This window comes from Jaculus jaculus, chromosome 6, assembly GCF_020740685.1.
Source record: "Jaculus jaculus isolate mJacJac1 chromosome 6, mJacJac1.mat.Y.cur, whole genome shotgun sequence".
Taxonomy (NCBI): domain Eukaryota; kingdom Metazoa; phylum Chordata; class Mammalia; order Rodentia; family Dipodidae; genus Jaculus; species Jaculus jaculus.
In genome coordinates, this window is record NC_059107.1 from 31863535 (window position 1) to 31889087 (window position 25553).

General features: G+C 53.4%; 1 protein-coding gene across 1 annotated transcript in view; it reads left to right on the forward strand.

The window, feature by feature from the left end:
• Nucleotides 1–25553, forward strand: part of Unc5a (unc-5 netrin receptor A) — a 72923-nt gene that overhangs the window by 33387 nt on the left and 13983 nt on the right. Inside the window, 2 exon segments of the mRNA XM_004665042.2 lie at nucleotides 19239–19460; nucleotides 25378–25521. Coding sequence (XP_004665099.1) covers nucleotides 19239–19460; nucleotides 25378–25521 — 366 coding nt within the window.

A 25553-nucleotide genomic window follows, 5' to 3' on the forward strand; every position in this document is an offset into this window, starting at 1 on the left:
GTCTGCTCCAATTGTTTTCTACCTACAGAGATACTCAGTGATGTAGGCAATTGTAGGTCCAGTGATAGCCAGAGACATTCCAGAGTCTAGCTAGAGGTGGAGCCATATGACTCCAGCTTCCAGATCACAGCTCTGTCCAGCACCATGGCTGAGCCCTGCAGAGCCATGGTTGGCTGAGGGCACAGACTCCAGAGCTAGACTGCTTGGCTCCAACACACTTAACATTGTGACCCGTGGAGCAAGCTATTCAGCCTCTTCTGAGCCTTCGTTTGCCATCTGCAAAAATGGGGACAGTGATGGTCCTGAACTCATAAAGTCGTTGAGGGAGTGATGTGAGAAATTATGTACAAATATGTATGGACTGCACGGCAAAGACAGAATTTCTTGTTAAGTTAAACATACTGTACATCTGAACAATCCCACTCCCAAGAGAAAGGAAAATCTGCGTCCAGCAAAGCCTTGTACGTGAAAGTTCCCAGCAGCTATATTTATAATGACCCAAATCTGGGAAGAACCCTGGTGAATGGGCAAATACACTGTGAGCCCCGTGGTGAGCGCTGCTAGGTGATGGAAAGCGTTGCTTATTCAAGCAACAGCCGAAATGAACCGCCGAAGCATTGTGCTGTCAAAGAAACCAGACACAAAAGACGACATGCTAGATCATTTCATTTCTACAACATACTAGAGAAGGCAAAGCTGCGGTGACAGAAAACAGATCAGTGTTTGCTGGGGGTAGGGAGATGGGACTGAAAGCAAAGGGACTCAAAGGACCTTCGTGGTTTTGAATCTTGATACTGGTGGTTGGATGCCTCTGCCCAAAGTCATCAGACAATAAATTTGAGGAGGGTGAATTTTTTTTATTTTTCTTTTATTTGCAAACAGAAGGAGAAATAGGCATTCTGGGCCCTCTTGCCATTGCAAACAAACTCCAGACTCACGTGCTACTTTGTGCATCTGGCTCTATGTGGGAACTGGGGAATTGAACCCAGGCCGTTTAATTGCTGAGCCATCTCTCCAGCCAGAAGAGGGTAAATTTTATCTTATACTTGTTTTTTGTTTTTTTTGAGGTAGGGCCTCACTCTAGCCCAGGCTGACCTGGAATTCACTATGGAGTCTCAGGGTGGCCTCGAACTCACAACAATCCTCCTACCTCTGCCTCCCAAGTGCTGGGATTAAAAGCGTGCACCACCACGCCTGGTTTACACTTGTTTTTTAACCCTCATTTAAAAACAAAAAACAGTGGTATAGTAAATATTATGTATGTATTAGCTCTTCTTAATAATGCCAATATCATTATTGTTACTTATGGAAGATTCTCTAGATGGGTAGTTTATAACCCTAGCTGTTGTACCCTGGTACCCACCTCCTGCTCAGGTCAGCAATAAAGGATGCCTCCTGTCCTTCCCCTGGGAGGTTTATCCCAGTCAGTGCACAGTGGGAAACCTTGGCACACCCCTGGCTCCCAGTGCTGCTGACAGACATGTGGCATGTGGGCAGGTCTCTCAGCTGCTTCCCAAGACCAGCTTCCCCCTGCTGATCCTGCAAGGCACTCAGCGACATGTTAGCAAGAAAGATGCCACAAGAAATAAAGTTTGTTATGAATTATTCTACTTGGGGCTAATTATAGGCACAGACGAGATGATTATTTACAGAGGCAGGAGGTGGGGGGGAGGGATGGAGAGGAGCCTTAAGGCTGGAGATGAGGTGGAGGGCTGGAGAAGCATTAAGCATATGAAGATGCATTATTAGGGGTAGGGGGAGATAAAGCTTTTTTTTTTTTTTTTTTTTTTTTTACATAAACGCTGTAACAAAACTCAGGTCCAAGCTGCTTGAAGGATCAGGACAGATCTGAGGCCCCCTAGTCCTTGGTGGATATTGAGGACCTAAAGGAAGCAGATCTAGAGAGATTACTCTGTGCCGGGAATCCCAAGGGTGTGAGGCAGCCATGCATGTGGATGGTGGCAGGTCTGTGTCTGTGCCCCTGCCTGGCCGCATTCTGTTCTCCCGGGTGCCCTTTGTACCCAGCCTGGGCCAGGGCAAGGAGAAGCCAGAGGACATTGTGTCCAGTACACCGAAGATGGGCAGAGTCAAACATGGTGCCTGCTGGTTATAGTAGGTCAGTGAGGGAGGGGCCCGTGGGCCTTGGGCACACTGATTGCCCACCTCAGGGAAGCCTAGACTGGAGTGGTGCCCCTTCCAGCTCCTCAACAGGAGGTAGAAGAAAAGCAGTGGCTGTGAGGTAGTACCTAGTTCTCCCAGCAGCCGACCTCAGTGCCAGCCACGGACTCCCCGGCCAGCGCCCTCCACTTATGACTATCACACACACAGTCTGAAGCCGAGTGGCCTGGAGGCTCCTGCAGCTTATTAGAAAGGCCCCACCTTGCCGTCCCCCAGAGCTTACAGTAGGCCAAGGCCTTTCCTGTGATTTATGCCTGGCTGCACCACCATCTACTCACTCGACCAAGCAGGAAAATGACATTCATCTTTACTCTCCACCCTGCCTTCCCGCCAGCTAGGGTGGCCATCCTTCTACCCTGCCCCCAGGATGCTTGGCACATGCGTTCCCCCTTAGCAGGGGCTTTTTCCTCCCCAATTCAACCCCTGAGCCCCATCAGCCCTGCCTGAGGTCCTGCCCTCCCTTCTTTCCCATGTCCAGGGTCCTGGCCACAACCAAAGGCTTCCTGATCCCACCCACACTGCTACCGGACACGTCCTTTGCTTAGCTTTGCCCAGCCTTAAGTGCCCGCCTGCCCCATTCCCAGAGATCCACAGGGGGCCTGGGTACCACACTCTGTGCTGTCAGACAGTGAGCACCCAGAGACCCTGTGCAGTCCCAGAGCCTGGAGCACCCCAGGGAGCTTTCAGTCCCCCCCCCCACAGTACATACTGAGGACCTACAGGGTGCCAGGCCATATTGTGGGTTCGTAAGTCTGTTACCCCAGCTTCCTTCCAGGCAGACAGTCAACACAGAAATGAGCCCAGTGGGGGACGTGCTAGAAGGAGACACCAGAGCATGACAAGGGCACTGCTTTTGACGGACGTGCAGGGAAAGGCCTTGCTGAAGAGGTGCCAAGTGAGCTGAAGCGTGTGTGGAGGTAGCTTCCCGGGCAGAGGGGACGGCAGGTACAGAGGCCCTGAGGTAAGACAGAGCTTCAAATGCTGCTTGCATGAGCAGCTGAGGCCTGGATGGCCACACAGCTAAAGGAAAATGTTCTGTGGTGGGAATCTCCTGCCCTGGGGTCCTCAGGAAGCCTGGTACTCTCCAGGAACCAGGAGAGGGCAGAGCAGGGAGAAAGGAAGAGGAGAGCCTCTGAGAACACCAAGGCTGGCCAGGCCAGAGGTGCTGTGCAATCAGACCACCTTAAGCAAGTGGGAAAAGACAACTCAGAAACAGCAAGGAGAGGGGCACCCCAGAATGGAAAAGGGAAAATGGGGGTTGTGGAGAGATGGCTTAGCGGTTGAGGTGCTTGCCTGCAAAGCCTAACAACCCTGCTTCGATTCCCCAGTACCCATGTAACTCCATATGCACAAAGTGGCACGTGCACCTGAAGTTCGTTGGCAGTGGCTAGAGGCCCTGGTGCACCCATTATGTTTCTCAGTCTGTCTCTCTTCTCTGTATCTCTCTGTGCCTGCAAAATTAAATAAAGAAAAAAAGAAAGCGGCTGGAGAGATGGCTTACCAGTTAAGGTGTTTGCCTGCAAAGCCAAAGAACCCAAGTTCAATTCCCCAGGATCCATGTTAGCCAGACCCCGCACAAGGGGGGCACATGCATCTGGAGTTCGTCTGCAGTGGCTGAGGGCTCTGGCATGCCCATTCTTTCTGTCTCTCTCTCTCTCTCTCTCTCTCTCTCTCTCCCTCCCTCTCTCTCTCTCTCCCCTTTCTCTTGTTAAGTAAATAAATAAATAAAAATTAAAGATTCAAAAAAAGAAAAATGGAGCAGAGAGGGGAGAGAAGTAGGACCTAGGACAGGAACGGCAGGGTGAAGACACCACACTGTCCTTGATGAGGGACTGCTAAGCATCTGTGGCATCATACACAGCCGGGGTGACACCTCTTCTAGGAAGTGCCTCAGATCAGACAGGCATCTCCCTGGCCGTTGTACTTACTGTAGGGACCAAACACCTGGTCAGAGGCAGCTGATGGGAGGAAAGGGTTTATTTCAAGGATCTGGAGGGATGGCTTAGTGGTTAAGGCGCTTGCCTGCGAAACCTAAGGATCCAGGTTCAATTCTCCAGATCCCACGTAAGCTAGATGCACATGATGGTACATGCATCTGGAGTTCGTTTGCAGTGGCTGGAGGCCCTGGTGCGCCCATTCTGTCTCTCCCCCTCTCTCTCTCATAAATAAATAATAAAATACTTTTAAAAGGAGGGGTCTCATGGTGGTGGGAAAAGCATGGCAGAGCAAGGCTGGGCATCAGGTCTCACCATAGCAGCTGGTAGGAAGCAGCAAAAGAGTGAGCCAAACTACGACTGGCAAGGAGAACTGGGCTATAAGACCTGTAAGCCTGGCTCCAGGAGCACACCTCCGTCAGCAAGGCTCCATCTCCCACAGCTAACAGCTGCGCACCAAGTATTCAAAGCACACACACGAGGCGATGGGGGAAATTCATTTAAACCACCACACTGACCCACCACTGGCCACCGGTTGCTACCTTGGATTTAGCACTCTGATAACCTGCCTGGTATCTGTATCCCACCAGTGGCTAGGCTCCAGAGAGGTGCCAAACTTAGTTTTGCCCTGTATGGCAAACCTAAGGTGGCATCTAGGACCTGCCATCACATCCAGTGCAGGACAGGCTGAGCGCACCAGGGAGAGGACCAGAGGGAGATGAGGCTGCCGGGTGATGAACTGGGTCAGGAAGAGGTCAGGTTGACCTTGAAACAAGCCAGCCTGTGACTGCTCCCGGCCAGTGGCTAGAGGGTGTCTAGGCTGCAGGGGGTGTGGAGGGGTCACATAGGGGATGAGGGGACAGATGTGTTTGGGAGTTGGGTGAATGCAGAACTATACAAAGGCTCTGCTGGCTAGAATATCCACCGGAAGTGCCCTGCCAAGCCTATAGAGAGATTCACACATGCCTCCTCGCCTTCCCATCCCCCCCCCCACACACACTCCATTTGTGCTGTTCCAGTGGCAAAACCCACATTCTGCTGAAGGGACAGATAAAGGTCTGCCTCGTCCTTGTCCGTGTGATTCACCACACACAGCAGACTCTGGCGGGGTCTTTGTTGGACGAGAAGATGCTTGGAGGGAACTGCCCTTCCTCACCCAGTGCTGTCTGGGATGAGCTGGGAAGCAAGGCTTGGTATTGTGCAACACTGAGTGACTCACTCGCTGCCCATGAGCCCTCGCCCCAAAGTCTCAGGGGATCCTGCTGGGATCCAGGCTGTTGAAGGTCCCAGGGCACCCAAGCTGAGAGGAGGAGCCAAGCATTTCTTCCACTTCCCTCATTTCATTAAGACCTGTAAATTTTCTCATTAACATACTTAAAGTTCGTTTTAAGGGGAACAAGTGAGAAATAATTGATAATAAACCCTCAGTTAATGCCCTTGGTTTACTGTACGTAATTTATATCTACTGATAGCGTCTCTTACTCCCAATTACCCAGTTAGCTGCGGTCATAACAGCAGTTCAATCAGACCGATACCAACTTTTATATATTCCAGCCAGATAGTCGTAAATACTCAAACAGGGAGCCTTGCTGGGCCCACTGCATTTATGTGTGTGTGTGTGTGTGTTAAGATTTAAATATTCATGCAATTACTAGTGATTTATTAAAGAGCAAATGACCTCTTCAAGAGACTCTAAATCTTCACCCAAAGAGGTCTGTCCCCTCTCCCTTCTCCCAACCCCCTTCCATTTCCCCCTCAAAACCAGAGAAATGGGCTGCTCTTTTGCAGCCCAGGTGACACACAGCATCCCGTGTGTTTCCATGGTGATGGCAGGCAAGGTGAGGCGGAAGTCCAGGATGGAGAACAGGCACACAGAGGGGCTGGGCTTCGGGAGGGCTGAAGCTTCTGGGAGACGGGAGAAAATGGAGGTCACCCATTGGCCAGGCTAACCAGTGGCCTCCACCCTCAAGCCTACCCTAGGTCTCATTTGGGCATTAATGCCCCTCTCCAGCTCTCCTCCACCCTCGCCCTTATCTCAGCTTTTGCCTGTCCATTTAGGGGTCAGGGTACGTCAGCTTCTCTGCCCCTCCCCCTCCTTTCTTTCATGTTAAAAGTATTCTACCCCATTGCATGAAGGATGAGAGGGTGTGCAGGAAGCCAAGGTTCAGGGACTCAAGACCCAGACATGGCAGCCGCTCACCACAGGGCTTCACCGTAAGGCGTATTTTCCCCCCCTTCCTCCAACCCCTTTCTTCTTCTTCTTCACCGTGAGACCTCTGGAGCCTATTAAAGGGGCAGGAAAGATAATGAACAAAACAGGAAAACATGAAATCAATATCAGGAGAAAAAAGTGTGGCTGCCATTAAGTGAAATAAACAAGCTGGTAATTATTTGGACAGCGGGTAATTAAAATGGGGTGAGGGCTCATTACTGTCTTGTCAAGGGTGTGATGGGCACAGCCAGACACCCTCTTCCCAGCGGGAAGGTCGAAGCCAGGCCTGGGTTCCTTCCTCCCAAGATGGGGAAGGAGTCTGCTCCTTGGGGGCGGTGGGGGGGTGGTGCAGAGGGACTAGTCTCACTGCTTGAAACAGAAGCAGTCATCTGCTGGTTCCACCTGGTAGCAATCTAAGACCCAAGCCAAAGGTCCTCATAGGCCCCAATCTGCTCCCCTGCCTCCTTCTGATGAATTTTCATGCTTTTCTTTCTTTGTAAATATTATTTATTTAAGAGAAAGGAGGGATGGCCTCATCCCTTGCCACTGCAAACAAACTCCAGTTGCACGCGCCACGTTGTGCATCTGGCTTTAAATGGGAAATTGAACCCAGGCCAGCAGGCTCTGCAAGCTGGAGCCTTAACTGCTAAGCCATTTCTCCTGCCCAAGTTCTCACACTTTCTGAAGCAGGGAGCTCCTATTTAACCCTTTGGACTCCTCAGCTGAAGGGAGACACCAGCTTCTGGCAGCATCTGGTGGGATGGGCAGATGACCCTCCAACCTCTGCCCTGTTCCCAAGGCACCTCTGTGAGGAGGCTGCAATGAAGTGGGTTTCCCATACCATGGGTGGCTGACCAGGAAGAGCAGGGGAGAAGAGACCAAGTAGAGGGTGACAGAGTCTGAGTGCATGAGAGAGTCGGTGGCAAGAAAGAAGTCCCCTTACCCTTCTGTTGTAACACTGACATGTAACTTAGAAATAGACCTTAGGGGCTGGAGGGATGGCTTAGCAGTTAAGGCGCTTGCCTGTAAAGCCTAAAGGACCCAGGTTCAGTTCCCCAGGACCCATGTTAGCCAGATGCACAAGGGGACGCAAGCATCTGGAGTTCATTTGCAGTGGCTGGAAGCCCTGGCGCACCCATTTTCTCTCTCTCTCTCTCTCTTTCTCTCTCTATTTCCCTACCTCTTTCTCTGTCAAATAAGTAAATAAATTAAAATAAATTAAAAGTTATAAAAAAGAAATAGACCTTGGATATTGTCTAGCCTGGCTTTGGCCTACCAAATTGTCTGTCCCATAAAGTTGTCTACATGTTTACGCCAGTTGTCCGCATTGGAGTATAAAAGGTTTCACATCAGAATGGGTTTTCAGCTTCTCAAATTCCTGCACCCTGGCCAGCCTGCCCGCCCGAGTGACGGCAGGTAGCTGGGCTGAGCTGACCACAGGATGAACCTGCCTCTCTCCAGCCTCTGGACAGTCCCACCCCTTCTGAGCCAGTGAAGGGAGTGGCTGGCCGATGGTCACACAGCCAGGTAACGGAGTAGGCACTGCTGTCGCTGACTCCCAACAGTCCCTGTGTAGAACACTAGTAAAAAGAGGTTGGGGGGGGGGGCGGACTTATGTGTGCCCTGAGGCTGGACGGTCTTGTGGGGAAGGTCCTGCCTAGTCAGTCTTCTGTCGGTCAGCTGGTGCCCTCAATCACAGGAGGTTCAGAAGCAAGCTGCACATCTCACCCCCAGCTTCAGGCGTCGGAGAGGGACAGGACGTTTTCACTCGTAAATTAGCGTAAATTAGCGGAGCTGGGAACCCGGGAGTGGGCAGGTGTGTCCCACAGGTGAGGAGGGAATCCCACTTCCGTAGCGATACATGGTGGGGGCCTGCAGGGGGCACTGTTGCATTGGTGCTGGGGTGGGAGCTTGGCGAGCCAGCCAGCACTGCTCTGTGCTCAGTGAGAACCTTGGAGGGGTCTTGAGGTGTGGCTCAGATATTCTTTCTAGAAGTAGCACTGTGGCGACATAGCTGAGGTGTTGTAGTCAGGTTCGCAGAGCTGGCAGAAATCACCCAAGAGCAGCTTTTGGGGACAAAGGGGGGCGTTATGTGGCTTCATCATGGCAGGGGGAAACAATGGCATGAGCAGAGGCTAGACATCACCTCCTGGGCATCATCAGATGGACAACAGCAACTGGAGCATGTACCAACCACTGGCAAGAAAAAGCTGGTTATAACACCCACAAGTCCGCCCCCAACAACACAAGAGGCTTTAATTCCCAAATTGCCATCAGCTGGGGACCTAGCATTCAGACCATCTAGGTTTATGGGGGACATCTGAATCAAACCACCACACGAGGTTAGTGGTAGACGATTAAGTGAACTGGGTGGCCTAACAGGAGCCAGAGAGTCCGTAGGAAAGAGTCTGGGGGAGGGACATGGGGACAGACCAGTGGACAGTCAGTGAGCAGAGAGGCCTGGTTACTACAGAGGCTCTTTGGGATCCAGTGACCTAGCTGACAGAGGAAGTCCCGGGGAAGCCAGGACTGTGGGGGAGCCCCCAGGCTGGTTTGGAATATGGCCAGTGTGAATGCAGATGTTGTAACTCCAAAGTGAAGAAGGGGCTGGAGAGGGAGGGGAACGCCATAGGCAAGGAGCTGGGGGGAACCCATGAAAGTAGCCCCCCCCACACACACACACATAGCCTAGAGAGGTGGCTGCATGAACAAGGACAGTGGAAGGACAGTGCAGGGAGATGACTGGCAGATGTAGAGCTGCTGTGAACCAATCTCCACCGCTGCCTGGACGTGGGAGGACCCCTGGCTGGAGCTGGCCTATCATGGCCTCGGGTTTTCCAGTTGCCTCGTGTATGAGGAGGTGTGCAGGGGCTCCGCTGCCAAGAATAAGAGTCACAGTGACAGTGTCACCATCCTGGGGTAGGGATGGCTCAAGTGAGAGGGCAGTGGTACATGTGCCCGTGAATGCCAGCGGACCGGCTATAGCAGGCATGATTCGGGACAGTTGTACCCTGGGCTTCCTGGTGTGGTTGATTCATTAAGCCACTTCACCAGGGAAGGAGTGAGAGCCCATCATGGACACCGCCATTCTGGCCAGAACCTAACACAGCTAGCTACTGGCATGTTGTATTCAGCAAGCATTCATAGTGGCTAGAGGCTCTGGTGTGCCCATTCTCTCTCTCCCTCTCTGTGTGTGTGTCTTTATCTCCCTCTGCTTGCAAATAAATAAATAAAAATATTTAAAAATAATAATAGTAATTCTTAGTTGGGCATGGTGTTACACGCCTTTAATCCCAGTGCTTAGGAGGCTGAGGTAAGAGGATTTTGTGAGTTCGAGGCCAGCCTGAGCTAGAGTGAGACCCTACCTCGAAAAAAACCAAAGTAATAAGAATTTCTTGGGATTTGGAGAGATGGCTCAGCAGGTAAGAGTTCTTGCTGTAGAAGCATGGGGCCCTGAGTTCAATTTCTAGCACCCTCATAAAAATCTGGGTATGACCACGCAGACCTGCAAGCCCAGCATTGAGTGGGGCTGGAGACAGGAGAATCGCTGGGGCTTATTGGGGAGCCAGTCTAACTGAAGAGTGACCCTGCTCCAGACCCAGTGAAAGATTCTGTCTCAGGGAAGTAAGGCAAAAGAGTGATGGAGGAGGACTCCTGACATCCTCTTCTGGCCTCTGCACACACATGTAGGGGCACATGCTTCTGCAGTACACATGCATACAACACACACACACACACAACAAGGATAGTTCTTACTTGTCTTCTGGCATTTACCTGCAAAGCCAAAGGGCTTTGGTTTGATTCCCCAGGACCCACATAAGCCAGATGCACAAGGGGGCACATACCTCTGGAGTTCATTTGCAGTAGCCTGAAGGCCCTGGTGTGCCCATTCTCTCCCTCTCTCTGCCTCTTTCTCTCTGTCAGATAAATAAAAATAAAGTTAAAACAACGAGAAAATTCTTGAAAAGGAAGACACAACTGTTGCTATGATCATGTGCATGTGTGTGTGGTGGCTGTGGACAAATGTCTCCCGTCAGCCAAGGGCAGGTGACTCCCTCATGTCTACAGGCTCTGGTCCTTGCTAGGCACACAGCACTGCTGTGGTCCCTGAGCCACTCCTAGCCTCAGCTCTGGCTGGGCTCACATTAAGCCAGTGAGATATGAAATGCCATCATATCCAGGAACAGGGTCTTTAATTAAATTAACTACCGGTAACATTGTAAAAATGCTGATGGGGTCATAAACGGCCACACAGGCAGCGGCCATTCATCATCCCTGAGGGTTTGCCAGGGGCCACACCTGACTGGGACAGGTCTGGACCCTGCTGCATTTATGAGACAATTATGCACGCGCATTTACCTGGTGGAGGGCGCAGAAGGAAGTAGAAGGGCTTGGGAGCTGGCACTGGGCAAAGGGTCACTTTCTAACCCACAGGCCCGTGGAGTTACCCTTGTTGGTGTTAACGTCTGACCCAGCTCTTCCATGGCTTGCTGTGCGACCTTGAGCAGGCGCTCCCCACCCCCAAACACCTCCCCCCAACCCCACACCCCCCCCCCCGCCAGCTCTCTGAGCCTATTTCACTAGGAAGACAAGAGGTCCCCTTCTCCTCAGGTCCGCTTCCCTCCTCCCTCATGTCTCCAGCACCTTCCAGACCACCCTTCTTTGGCCTCCTGCCCTGCAGGGAATTCTGCCAGCAACTCTTTTCTATCTCTTTCAGCTGGGTGCTCTCATGCTGGCATTGCATTGGGTGGCAAGGGGCATGGGCCCACCCCCTGCCCACCTCTGCCAGGTGACAGGTGGGGAAAGACATGTGGGACATGGACATACCACCACGGCATACACCATCACCACCTCACCCACACCAGGAGCATGCCCACAGCCACACGCACTAACCAGCAAGGCCAAAGCAGGAAAAAGCTTCTTCCTTCCTTTCCCACTTCTCCCTGGGCTCTGTGACCACATAATTACCCTGGATTCCATTCTACTTAATTGCAGCTTATTAAATTCTAACCAGCCAATTATCAGCCACAATTACAGCTTAATTCAGGGACACAATAGCTATTTTATCGTTTGTTAATCAAATGCTTATTTAGACCTCCGTTTTATTAACTATTTCTCTGGCCTGAGGCAAGGCCCCTTGGCAGGGAAAGGGTCCTGGGTAGGGCCCCAGGGGTCAGTTCCCCATCACAACAACCTGACCTTGGAAGTTTCTAAGTCCTCTTTGTTGACAGGCACGGGGACTCTTAGTGATTGACGGCAGACATACCACACCACATGTGGGCGGGTGCTGGACACAGTCGCAATGTCTGGGTTTGGTCATGGGTGCACTTGGCACATGCAGTATTTAACTGCATGCCAGGCCCTGTACAGGGTACTAGGGCTTCAGCAGTTGTCGTGATACGTTTTAACAGAGGCTAGCAGGGGCTTCTCCCACACTGCACTTCGTACACTTAAGAAGGCTCCACGGAGGTGGCGTTGGAGCCGAGAGAATGAAGAGGGGCAACCACGGGAGGAGTGGGAGGCATCAAGCTGCCGGCAGGGCAGAGCAAGTGACGAGGCCCTGAGGTGGGATGAGCTTGAGGGGTAAGAACGTGTGCGTTTGCAGTCCAGCCTGCCTGCACGTCTTCCTGACGCCTGCGTCTGCCCTTGTGACCAGGCCTGTGGAGGAACTGACTTTCCTCTGATCTTGGGATGGTGGCGCAATGCTTCTGTGACACTTTCACATGCACATTACCATGGAAACGAGAGTGTCATGCACACATGTGTTTGACCACAGGTCGGGGAGTAACCCTGCCTTCTGAGAGGACTGTCACCCCACCTGTCACCTTCAAACGTGCTCCTACATGGAAGAGATCATCGTTGTCCTCTCATTCATTCATTCATTCATTCATGCGTTCAAACACCCTGAGCCAAAAGCCTAGCTGCTGACCTGTTCCCAGGGAGTCCTATGCTGTAGGAAGCTTCAGCAGGGTGGTGGTGGTGGGGGGGAATGGCCAAGAGGACTAAACAAGGAAGGAAGTCTCACCATCCTGTGCCTCCCCCCCCCCGCCCCCGCTTCACTCTGTTCAGGGTGACCACTGCTTGCCAGTTTCACAGCAAAGGAAGACAGGCTATAGGACCAGGTGGTTGCAAAGCCCAGAGCAGCTGGTGGGCAGTTCTGAGAGCCCCACAGCTCTTAGTGTGCCCCGAAGGTCTGCAGTATATAGGGGACCAGAAGGCTGATTCCAACCCAGGCTGTGGGATTCCCACCTTCTCTGTATGTTCTTTTTAAATAGTTTATTTATTTATTTATTTATTTATGAGAAAGAAAGAGTCGGGCAGATATATAGAGAGAATGGGCATGCCAGGGTCTCCAGCCACTGCAGACGAACTCCAGATGCATGTGCTACCTTGTTCACCTGGCTTACACGGGTATTGGGGAATCGAACCTGGGTCCTCAGGCTTTGCAGGCAAATGCCTTAACCTTTTAGCCATCTCTTCAGCCCACACTATTGTTTTATTAAAATATTTTTGGGGCTGGAGAGATGGCTTAGCGGTTAAGCGCTTGCCTGTGAAGCCTAAGGACCCTGGTTCGAGGCTCGGTTCCCCAGGTCCCACGTTAGCCAGATGCACAAAGGGTCGCACGCGTCTGGAGTTCGTTTGCAGAGGCTGGAAGCCCTGGTGCGCCCATTCTCTCTCTCTCCCTCTATCTGTCTTTCTCTCTGTGTCTGTCGCTCTCAAATAAATAAATAAAATAAATAAATATATATATATATATATATATATATACATATATATATATATATTTTTGTTTTGTTTTGTTTTGTTTTGTTTTGTTTAGAGAGAGAGAGGAAGCACTCCAGGGCCTCTTGCCAGCGCAAACAAACTCCAGATATATGCAGCACTCGGTGCGTCTGCGTACTGGGGAATTGAATCCCCAGCCAGCAGGCTTTGCAAGCAAGCACTTTAAGCACGGAGCCATCTCCCAGGCCCCACCACCTTCACTGTCAGTGCTCTCCCTACTACTCTGCACTGCGCTGGCTCTCTCCCCTCCCCCTCTCCCACTCCAGAACGCTCCTTGCAGAGCAGAGGCTCCTGGTGCAGCTCCCTCGTCACAGAACTGCCCACGTTTGAAAAATAATTAAAATAATCTTGCAGCCATCTTGGGCCACAAGCACAAGGCCACAGGTGGGCTGGAAAGTGCAAATCCCCCTCCTTGCCTGTCTGCAGGCCACCTGAGCTCCCAAACCCTTCTCCCCTCCCCGCTGGGCCCAGTGGCTCCCTATACCATCTGCCTCGCCTGGACATCACACTCACCCAGAGCTGGGGCCAAGCCCTGGCATTTGAGGAATTGATTGGAAAGGAAGCCAGGCTGGCTCCTTGGGAGTTTGTGTTGTCCATTTTTTGGCTCAGAGTCCTTTGTAGCAAATGGGATTTGACAAGCACTCCTTGGGCACTTGATGTATGCATCAGACACCGGCCGGGAGCTGGGGCTGGCAAACGATCTAGAACCTAGTCCCAGCTCTCGGGATACGGCAGTCTGAGTAGAAACATTCAAAACTGATGGCAATATGATTTCCATCTGCATGCTCCAAAGAGTGTCGACAGCTTTGCCTGGTAGTCAGGGAAGGCTTCCTAGAGGAGGGAGACGCGTGAGCGGTGCTTACAGGGTGGATAGACGCCACTCATCCAGGTAGGAGGTGGGTGGATGGGGTGAAGGGGTTCCAGTTTCAACTGGCTGCATCCAAGGAAGGAACTTTTCGGCTCCAAGCCATCACTGCTTTCAGGCCTGGTGGAACCCCAGAACTCAGATGCTCCCCCGAAGAGTTAGTCTCTCTCTTCTCCTGGCTGGCTGCTGTCCCCAAGCCCCAGCTTCAGACCCGTGAACAGCCTCTCCTTGCACTTGGCCTCAAGGTAGCCCACAGGACCTGAGGGCCTGGCTCTCTGCTGTTGGTGGCAGCAGAAACTGCAGAGCTCTAAATCTGGCAGGAAGAGAGTCTCTGGCCCACAGGCCAACCAATATCCGGGGAATCCTATCTCTGCAGGTGGTGGACCTGCGTGGCCAGCAACCAGGTAGGGAGGGTTGCAGGAGGAGCCACAGGTGGGGTCAGCCACATGGACTGACTGCCAAGTAGGGGCATTCTTGGAAGAAAACTCAGGCGCTGTTAGCCAGAAAGTGAAAAGAAGACAGAGCCTGGGACCAAGTGTGCAAAAGCCCTCGAGGAATTCCATATCGTCAAGATGCTCCTGGATGTGAAGTGAACCCCTGGACTGGAGCAAGGCCTGGGGGGACAGCTCAAGCCTTTGACCAGCAGGGGCACGAATGCCAGGCAACGGACTCGGTGCATTTTTCTGTCATACTTCCATCTGCTTGCTTGAGCATCTGTGTTGCCTAGAGAGCTGGGACACCCAGAGAGGTCCCAAAGGAGCCTAAGAAGTGTCAGCCTTCACAGACAGGTGGCCATGAGACTCCCTAGGGCAGGGTGGGGGAGCTCAGTGCCAGGCGGCTGCCAGGAAGGGCTCAGGCACAACATAAGTGAGGCAGGTTTGCCCCAACCCTCCCTATCCCCACTACCCCGGTTCAAGCCCACACCATTTCTCAGGCAGGAAGAAAAGGCAAGCTCACCATCCTGCCCCTTGCTGCATTCCTAGTGTGTGGGGGGCCTGGTGTTCCCCTTTCTGAGGCTGAAGCTCACAGGTGACATCCTGCCCACACCCCTCCTATCCCACTGGCAGGGATGAGACCTCACTCAGTCAGTGCAGCTGCATTAATAGCCCGATTAATCACACCTCATATTTTCGTTGGTGCTTTTAAAAATAAAACATTTGAAAGCATGTTCACACCCACCTGGGGCCTCTGAGTTATACAGGAAGGTTTTGCTCAGAGTGCAACGAGGAAAGCGCAGCGCTGGGCTCCATGCCGGGGCGTGTCCAGCGTGGCTGGTCAGCCGGGCAGTGAGCAGCGACGTGATGGCCTTTGTGCCTGCCCATGACTCCGCCTTTGGGCTGCTCCTCCCTCTCTCCAGGTCTCCCCACAGATCAAAATGAAGGGCTACCCTTGGGCATATTTTTTGTTGTTTATTTTTATTTAGTTGAGAGTGACAGACAGAGAAAGAAAGAGGCAGATAGAGAGAGAATGGGCTCGCTAGGGCCTCCAGCCACTGCAAGAGAACTCCAGATGCGTGCACCCCCTTGTGCATCTGCCTAACGTGGGTCCTGGGGAATCGAGCCTCAAACCAGGGTCCTCAGGCTTCACAGTCAAGCGCTTAAATGCTAAGCTAGCTCTCCAGCCTTTTTTTTTTTTTTTTTTTTTTTTTACCTTGGGCAGATTTTCATTTCAAGGGAGAAGAGTCATTCAGTCACTCAACAACACTCAGCTGCCATCTAAGCTCCCCCCTACCCCCAGGTGGTCACAGTCAGATGAAAAAAAGTCAGTCTACAGGCAAACCCATCCCAACCCTGAGTGTGGCCTGTACTCCAGAGGGCATGTGACAGGTGCTTGAGTAAGTGACAAAGAGTGCGGGTCCAAGACCTTCCGGAGGTCTTGATTGACACTTCCCAGGTGATCAGAATGAAGCAGGTGCACCGGCTGACTGTCTACAGCAGCCTCTCCATGCCCCTGCCCACCACTGCGCCTCACCCCGACGTCTTCCACAGTCAAGCAATGAGAGTCCACCTCCTCGCTCCCATCCTCAAGGGGCCCCACTTCCTCTCTGACTCAGGAGTCCCCTTGCTCCCTCCTCTCTGGCCATGCCAGTCTCAGATAAGCCTGGTTGCTTCCTGCTTTGGGGTCCTTCACCCCACCCTTTTCCTACATAGCATTCAGCCTGGCTGTGACATTCAAGGTGCCGCTCAGATGTGCCCTCCTGAGCCTGTTTCCCTCTGGATCCTGGTCACCCACAGCCTTTCTGAAACTTCACCCCTCCCGCTCCTGTGTAGCAAGCCCCCACAGTCAGCATGAGAAGTGTTGCGTTCCGCTGCGTTTTGTCTCACCTGGGCCTCTGAGCTCACTGTCATCTCGTACTGAGTCCCAGACCCAGAATGGCACTCAGTCAGCTCGCGTGAAATAGATACAGACACTTCAAGTCACAGGAGAGGGGGCAATGCCCCTAACCTGGGGCTCTCTTGTCTCTGTCTACCACTGGCTCTAGGGCCTCATGTACTATTTTTCCTGTTTGTAACTAACCATCCTCCCTGCTCCCATCACCTACATATGCACACATGCATGCGTGCACACATGGACACACATGCTCGTCCCTCCGTCATCTTCCTGGAGAAGATGTGGGAGAGGGGACGGCTGGGAGGATGTGGCTCCTGCCTGGCTGGGGGCAGACCAGGCACGGGTGCCGGCTGCAGCTAAAGTGGGCGACCAAACTCTCCTGTGAGAGGCAAAAGGCTGCTGCAAATGGAGTCCTTACTCAAGGGCCGGGGTGTCTGCGCACACAGTGGCTTGCACTGTGGAAGGGGCGAGACCCACCACGCTGCACATGGTGCCATTGTTCAGATGAGAGGCCTTACCGAGATCTGTGGGTAAGGTGTAGAGCAGGTGCTGACCACAGGGTCCAGGTCACATACTAAGCTTCCAGGGCTAGAGGGAGAGTGGCTGGTACTGCCCACCCAGGCAGCATCCTGCTGTCCCTGGAGGACACCCAGCGTGGTCTGATTTTACCACCCACCCATGGTATCCTTGCTGGAGGGCATAGCTACAGCCTAGAGGGTGCCCCCCTGAGGACACCGAATAAATGCTCCTTCCCAGAGGTGGGAGGGAGGCCATGGCGTGGTGGCATGACGGAGGCCCTGGAGAAGTGAGCTATGTCCCTTATTGGTCACAGTACATTTATTTTTCATTAGCAGTTAAATGCAGACATGAGGGATTGTGCGGGGTTCAGCGGGCAGCTGACGTGAGCAGGGCTTGCTCTGCAGATCAATAGGGAGAGGGGAGGGTGGTGTACCCACTCCCCGCCCACCCCAGCTCCCAGCCATGGGAACCCCTGCCCACCCAGCTCCGGAGCCAAGAGATAGATGGGGGCCATGATATAAATTGACTCAAGGGAAAGGCCAAAGCAGGCCCAGGATGTGCCCCTGGAGATGTGTCCACCATGGGCCCTGCCCTGGGGTGCAGCTTGATCATTCATCCCATCTGAGATGCTGTGATTTGCCCAGGTTCATGTCTAGAAAGACCACCGTGCCTACCAGCAACCTCCTCACCCCCATCCACACCCAGAGCCATTCTCCCAGGCCTTCCAGAACCCTCCCCCCTCATCCTCCAGACTTTGGAAGATCTGCACAGGCCCTACTGCACACCAGTGAGCCAGTGGTGCGTTCGCATTCCCCGAGGCCACTGCTAGGGTCCGAGGCTGGCTAGGCACTGGGAGAGGGATTGGAGTGCTGAGGGGTGTCTGCTGAGCAGGAGAGTGCAGAGTTAGCATGCTCAAGACCCTGCATTCCGTCCCCAGCCACACACGTCATACGGAGCACTGTGAATATAGGGTTAGAGCAGGGGCTCCAAGATAAGGTACTTCCTGAACCTAACACAAACTCGGCGGAAGGTGGGTCTGGAAAAGGCGACCTTCATTCCACTGACTGCTCGTGTATGTGACATTTATTACACAGCTGCAGGGCCGTGCAGGGAGGTGGCTGCAGAAGGGGGAAGGACAGATTGGCATGAGAGAGAGAACAGGGAGGCCGGGGGAGGGCCACAAGTAGGGAGAGAGGCAGGCAGGGGACCTGGAGGAAGGGTGGAGGGTCACGGCTGACAGTCCTTAACCTGCCCAGGAGGCCAACCTCGTGGAGTGCCTCCAGACTCCCCTTGAAGTGACCCCCATCTCACAGATCGCAAAGTCAGTGATTTCCCAAGGTCGCCACCTAACTTCTCAAGGTCACTTCTACCATGGAGTAGAATGGGGCTTCTAGGGAGCTTCTCCCCCCACACACACACACCCTTTCTGCCTAGAGGCCTCGATTAATTTGTGTATTTGTGTGTGTGTGTGTGTGTGTGTGTGTGTGTGTGTGTTGGTGAGAGGCCAGGCCAGCTGGGAGCCTATTTGGTAAGCAGCAGAAGCCAAGGGTTCCCTGACTTGCTCCCCCCCACCCTCTTTGGGGTCCTGCTGGTTGGCAGACACACTGCTCTGGGGGTCTTACCTCTGCCAATGCCTCAGAGCCAATTACCTGTGTAATTAGCAACAAATTACTTGTGGGATGGTTGTGGGTTTGGGTTAAAATTAGAAGGAAACCTGCATTCAGGTCTTGTTGAAGATACGGAAACTGGTCCAGGTTCTTGGGATTTCCAGACAGACTCTTGGCATCTGCCCTGCTGTGCCCACTCAGAAATCCTAACTCACCAGCTCCTGCCCTCTCCGTGCCCCTCTCCAGCCCTTCTGCTCCACCCAGCACCCTCATGTGGCTCCTCAAAACCATGTCTTGCCCACCACCTTCTTCCTTCTCCGTCGTACTTTGTATTTTCAGAGAGCCTGTCTCAAGTGCAGGGACCAACTAGGAAGCAGAGAAGAGGCAGCCACAGGCCAGGGCGCCACGTGCAGAAACATGTGCCCCATCCTCAAGTTACCTACTTGGCCATGCCAGCCCTCTTTGCTTTCCCCTCGGCCTCCCAGGGCAGTAGCCTGCTTGGTCAGAACCCCAAACTTCTAGGGAAATACCGAGCTTTCATTGTTGCTGTGTGTCTAGGGCCTCCCGAGAGCAGGTCCTCACTTTAGTCTTTGGGTTTCACCCCGGTGTTCAGGAGCTCTCGGGAAGAGGCGCACACCGATGCTCTGGGAGGGTGGCCAGTGAGTGGCCTATTTGCCCAGCTGGGAAGTGGCTCAGCCTGTACTCACTGTCCCTTAGCCCCACTCCAAGCTGGGCTTTCACTGTGCCAGCTGCCTCTGCCAGCTCCAGGGAGGACGTAACTTATCTTTCCCCTCTTGCCCCTGCTACAGGTGCCCAGCAAAGTGCCACAGTGGCCAATCCAGTACCTGGTGCCAGCCCGGACCTGCTTCCTCACTTCCTGGTGGAGCCTGAGGACGTGTATATTGTCAAGAACAAGCCAGTGCTGCTGGTGTGCCAGGCCATCCCTGCCACGCAGATCTTCTTCAAGTGCAATGGGGAGTGGGTGCGCCAGGTGGACCACGTGATTGAGCGGAGCACGGACAGGAGCAGCGGTGAGTCCAGGCTGGGGTGGCTGGATGGGGGCAGCTGCGGGGAAAGCTGACCCCAAGGGGCCTGTCAGGTTCCAGGGTGCACACTGACATCACCCTCGACATCACCAGGCCAGGCAGAATTCACAATCCTGGAACCTTGGGAGTAGACAGAGAGGCCTTTTCTGGAAGACCTCCCCCATAACAGCTTTATGGGGGGGGCTAAGAAACCCCCTGGCCACCCACTAAAATGCCTCAGAAGCTCTCAGGGACAGGTTGCAAGAGGGCCTCTATCTGAACCCGGGGTGAGGCCATACAGAACCAAGGCAACCTGGCCAGAGATGCCAGCAAAGGAAGGGGGAGGGAGGGAAGGAAAGAAGGGAGGGAAGGGGTCCCTGGTGATGAGAGCTCATAGACCTGATGTTCTGTGATTACTTCCGGTTGTGCCTGTTCATTAGTGCGTGTGCGCTTTAGTTCACATCTCCTCTGGAAGAACACGGCCCCTCCAAGAAAGGCAGACCTCTCAGCGGGAGAGCAGGCTTGAGGGTTCCCCAGGACACACCAGGAGGCTCCTGATGGGAAGTAAACTGAGGGAGGACTACAAAGTGATTACAGAGTAAAGAGGGGGAAAGCACCCGGGCTGAGGACACAGCGTGCGCAGAGGCCAGGCATGCTGGTCAGGACTCGGCAGTGAGGGCGCATCCGGGGTTTGCAAGAGGCCTAAAGAACCGCCACCGACCTGCAGGGAGGTCATAGGGGTGTGGCCAGAGCTGTGAGTGACAGGGGCCGCTGTGAGAGCCAACAGAACAGAGGAGAGGGACAGACTGGGATCTGAGGTTACAGATAGATCCCTACCCAAGAGTGTCCTTCCATGGGACACCAGATCTCCACACCTCCTAGGTCCCAGGTGGGCCTTGGTGATGTGGACAGAGAGCCCTTATTGGGTTCCACTCCTTCTCAAGACCAGGGTCACCAACGGTCTTTCAGGTGCTGACACAGCTAAAGAATTCTTGGGTTGGCACTGGGAAGATGACTTAATGGTTAAGGCACTTGCCTGTAAGCCAAAGGACCCAGGTTTAATTCCCCAGTAACCACATAAAGCCACAAGGTGGTGGTTTGCAATGGCAAGAGGCCCTGGTGCACCCATTCTCTCTTTCTCAAAATAATAAAGTTTTATTTAAAAAAAAAAAAAAAGCTCCTAGCTGGGCATGGTGGTGCACACCTTTAATCCCAGCACTCAGGAGGCAGAACTAGGAGGATTCTATGAGTTCAAGGTCAACCTGAGATTACATAGTGAATTCCACATCAGTCTGAGCTAGAATGAGACCCCACCTCGGGGGGTGGTGGGGGGAAGACCTCCTTCCCACTGAGACCACAGCCAGCCTGAGAAAAACACGATATATTCACTGGACAGCCCATGTGGGGCATGCAGGCTGCTGGTGTAAGGCCCAAGCCACAGTACAGCCAGGGGAATTCAGGCAGCACCAGGAGCTAACCCAGAGGGGTGACCTGTGCCACTAGGCAGACAAAGGCAAGTGGTGGCCCAGGAAGGATTCCCAGATGAGGGATAACATCCGAGTTTAGGTCTTAGAAACACCTGGAAAGAGTGTTTTCCAGGCCCAGGGAACTGGAGGTGAGAGGCAAAATAGAATCGCAGCTCCTCAAGGATGGCTCAGGTTTGAGGTGTGGGAAAGTGAGCCCGGGGTGCAGACTGAAGCCAGAAGAAAGCCGCAATCAGGCTTGCCTGGCGGGGGGGGGGGGCTTTGGGGGGGGTCGTGGGAAGGTGGGGACGGCAGCGGGGCAGGCCAAGCCATGCGTGGTCTGGGGGGCCTGTTGGAAGCTTTTGCCATATAAGCCGAAGAGCCCCAGGTTAAGTGGTATGTAATTTAGTCCTCAGAACAAGCCTGCTCCTTTACAAAGGAGACTGAGACCTTGGCCCTGACCCATCTGTCCACAGCCCCCAAAGGGCTCTAACTGGGTCTTTGGACGTACAGAAGTCACACCCCCACCCTCCTCCACCAGGGTCCAGGGACTAGTGTCTTTTCCCACAAAACCTGCCAACAGGAGTCCCAGAGATGTCGTTCCCCCAGCTCCATGTTAGTGGTTCCTGGCCAGGATCTTATGCCCTGCACTGTGCCAGGCTTATTCATGCCTGCTGCTGGCAGCTTTTATGACAAGCACCTGCTGCTTACAGCTTCCTTCCTGCGAACTTCAGCAGTTTGTTGGACACATGCTGTATGCAGTTAGTAATTCCCTCCTTCCGAATTTAGCTCAAGAAGGTTCTGGGGGCTGAAGAGACGGCTCAGTGGTTAAGTCACTTGCCTAGGAAGCCTAAGGACCCAGGTTCTATTCCCCAGAACCCGCGTAAGCCAGATGCACAAGGTGGCCTGTGCATCTGAGGTTTGTTTGCAGTGGTTAAAGGGTCTGACATGCCCATATTCTCTCTCTCTCTCTCTCTCTCTCTCTCTCTCACACACACACACACACACACAAATAAATATTTTGGGGGGGCTGGAGTGATGGTTTGGCGGTTCAGCGCTTGCCTGTGAAGCCTAAGGACCCCAGTTGGAGGCTTGATTCCCCAGGACCCACGTTAGCCAGATGCACAAGAGGGCGCACGCATCTGGAATTTGTCTGCAGTGGCTGGAAGACCTGGCACACCCATTCTCTCTCTGCCTCTTTCTCTGTCTGTTGCTCTCAAATAAATAAATAAATAAATAAACCAAAAAATACTTTTTAAAAATATTTAAAAAAAGAAAGTGCTGGACACCGGCAGCACCTCTCAGGACTGGAGGTCCCAGTGGCCTCTCTGCCCGTGGGCATGGCTCCAGACCCCACATTTTCCAGATGTGAGGGTCTACCGAAGCCCCCCCCCCAAGACAAATCCACTGCCCTCCTTCCTCTGTAGCATGGGAGTGAGAATCCTTTGCAGTTGGAAAGAAGCCCTTTGATCTCATTGACCCAGCTGGGCACCCATGGGGTCTTGCCTTTCTCCCTGCCCCACTCCTAAGGATCAATGCCAGCTTGCAGTATGAGGAGCCCTGCCCACTACTGTGGCAGGCCCTCCAGGAGAAAAAAAAAAAAAAACCAGGCAAGGAAAAAGTTGCAGCCAAAGTCTTTCCTTCCTACAGCCTTGAGGACCTGTCTTTAGATCCTTCTAGAAGGCTTGATTCCACCTGGCTCTCCCTGTCTGAAATGGCCTACCATCACAGGGTGTCATGCACATGATCTGCTGTGACCCCAGTTCTTTCTCAGCCCTTCCCCAATCTGGGGAACACACACATGCACACTATCAACCCCCAACCCACAGTCCACTAGTACCTGTGGCCCTGCTTCTTTCAAGCCAAGAGAGAAGCGGTTAGGACCCATCCCACACAACCTACCAAGGCCTCCTCCTGCTTGGAACCAGCAGTCTTAGGCCTCTAGTGACCGGTGTGTCAGAATATTTATTGATCTCACGTAAGCCACTGAGTGCTTTGAGGCAAGGAGGAAGGCTTACCTACAAGCGGAGGCCATGCAGGAGCACCTTGCAAATGCACCAACCAGAGACCCTGAACCAATCCGCTGTCAGACAGGGGTGGCAGGGGTCTGAGCTCCCCCCAGATCTGCAGCCCCTTCCGCTCCTACAGTGGGGCCAGGGTGGCGAGGGAGATGGCCAGGAGAGACAGGTACCCACTGTTCACCTTCATGCCTCAGCCAGAAGCCAGACATTTGGGAAAGCGAGCATTCGAGTCTGGCCTGGAAATGTGGTTCATTATATTAAACAAACGGAATGGTTATTAGAATTGGATGGCAAAGCTAAGAATAGAAGCCTAAGCTTGGCCTCCGAGCCCCCAGCCAGCTCTCCGCCTCCCAGAAGCACTCAGCATACTCCCCAGCGGAAGCACCCACATGTTCCCTCAGTGCTCACACACATAAACACCCTCCCAGGCTAGTCAACCTGGGGTTCCTCCTTCCTCCCCAAGCCTGGCACCTACTCACATATTTTAGGCAGGGGTAGATCCTACTGCACCCAGAAACTGCTCCCGAGGAACCATGCTGCTTCTTCCCACCAAGAAGCCGGCAAGGCAGCGGCGGCCCAGCCCAGTCCTCTTAGAGCTGTGGGGCCCAAGGGTTTCCTAGCCAGGTGAGGATAAACTTGACCCCCACTTGTGGAAGCAGGAAGAAGGGAAAGAGGTGGAAGCACAAAAGGGAGAGAGGGAAAGAGGAGGAATAAAGCACTTTAACTTAGTGCTGATGCTCCCAAGCTGAGCCCCCTGGGTATTGTGTGAGGAAAGACGGAACTCCATCACGGTAATGGCAAAAGGGGTCATCGAGGGCTGGAGGGATGAGCTGCGTGGCTGAGGCTCTCGCTTGCAAGCCTGATGGTCCGGGTTAGAATCTCCAAGACCCACGTAAAGCCACTCCAAGACCCACATAAAGCCACGTGCCCAAGGTGGTGCATGCATCTGGAGTTCATTTGCAGTGGCAAGAGGCCCTGGCTTACCCATTCTCCCTTCCTCCCTCCCCCCCCCTCTCTGTCACCCATCCCTGACCCTGAGGCAGGAAGAGGGTGAAGAGACCTGTTGCCGCCCACAGCCCCTTCTCAAAGCCCCTAAGGTTCTGTGTGCTTGGCCAGTAGCTCCTATCCCAGTGCTCCTATCCCATATATGGCCCCTGGGAAGGACCCCTTCATTGTCAGCACTACCCATTCCCCAGGGACGCACTGAGCCCCTGAGAGAGTAGGGGTAGGCAGAGCAGAAGAAAGTGCCCAGAAGAGAGGGAAGTGACCTGGAGCGGTCACCTCAGCTGGAGGTGAGTCTCCCCCACCACACACCACCTGACCAGGGGAGAGGAGCGAGTGAGAGACTATCTGGAGAGACTCCCGCGAGGAGAGGTCTGGGGATGGGTCAGGGAAAGACATGCTAGAGGAATGAAGAGAGAAAACAGTCTCCCTGCCCAGCTGGCTCAGCTGCGCTTGCTGTTCCTCCCGCAATGCAGCCCTAATTGAATTTCTCTGTTAACAATGGAAACACATTGGCAACTGGCCTCTCTCCCTCTTTCTGATAAGCCAGTGACCCAAGGGAAATTGAGGTCAGGAGGAGGAGAAATTGGAAACAAACAGTCTTTTCTCACTCCTGGGGACACTGGTTTTGGCGATAGACCAGGGGAGGGAAGAGGTCAGCTATCCCCCATTCCTGATTGTCAGGAAGCCCAGAGCCCTCCCTAGAGAGGGATCTCACTCCCCAGCACACGCACGTTGGGCTGAGTGCGTCCCAGATGCTGCACCACTGGGCAGCTGCCTCTCTTCTGCACTTTTTCTCTTTCATGGGATGGGCACACCTGGGCCACCCCAGGTGACTGCAGAACTCAGGACGCTGGATTTAGACAACCATAGTGGCTACGGCAAGTGTCCCCTGAACCTGCTTCCTTATACACAATGAGACAAATACCAAGGAAGAGAGTGGCATGAGTAAGATACCACCCTTGATGTGGGAAACACTGAGTCCCAGGGGTGATCACCAGTCTTCCTAGTGGCTGTAATGATGATAGCTGTTACCATATTATCCCCTGTCAGGAGGCACCTGTTAGCCCTCCAGGGAGGTGGGCATGTAGGTATCAAACCTACAAGAGGCTCCAGAGCTCAGATGGTCTCCTCCACTCTCTGCTTGAGATTATCGGAGGCCAGAACCTGTTGCCCATAGGGCCACCGGAAGCCCCTTTGAGACATTTCTGTCAGTGACTCCAGAGAAGACGGGCCTCAGATAACAAAGTAAAGTAAATGGAAGTTCTAGAAGCAGCACTCCGGGTGTGTCCAGGAGATAGAAATCAACATGCAGGCTGTGTGGGGGGTGGGGGGTGGAGAGGGGTCCACAATGCAATGTCTGCTCCCTGCTGTGGGTGATACAGGGTGGCAACCCTCTGGGAGAGGGAGGCTCAGTGTGACCCTGCACCCCAGCAGGACTGCCAGCCATGGAGGTCCGCATCAATGTCTCAAGACAGCAGGTGGAGAAGGTGTTCGGGCTGGAGGAGTATTGGTGCCAGTGTGTGGCGTGGAGCTCCTCGGGCACCACCAAGAGTCAGAAGGCCTACATCCGAATCGCGTGTGAGTCCAGGGAAGGCCTCTTTTGTATGGGG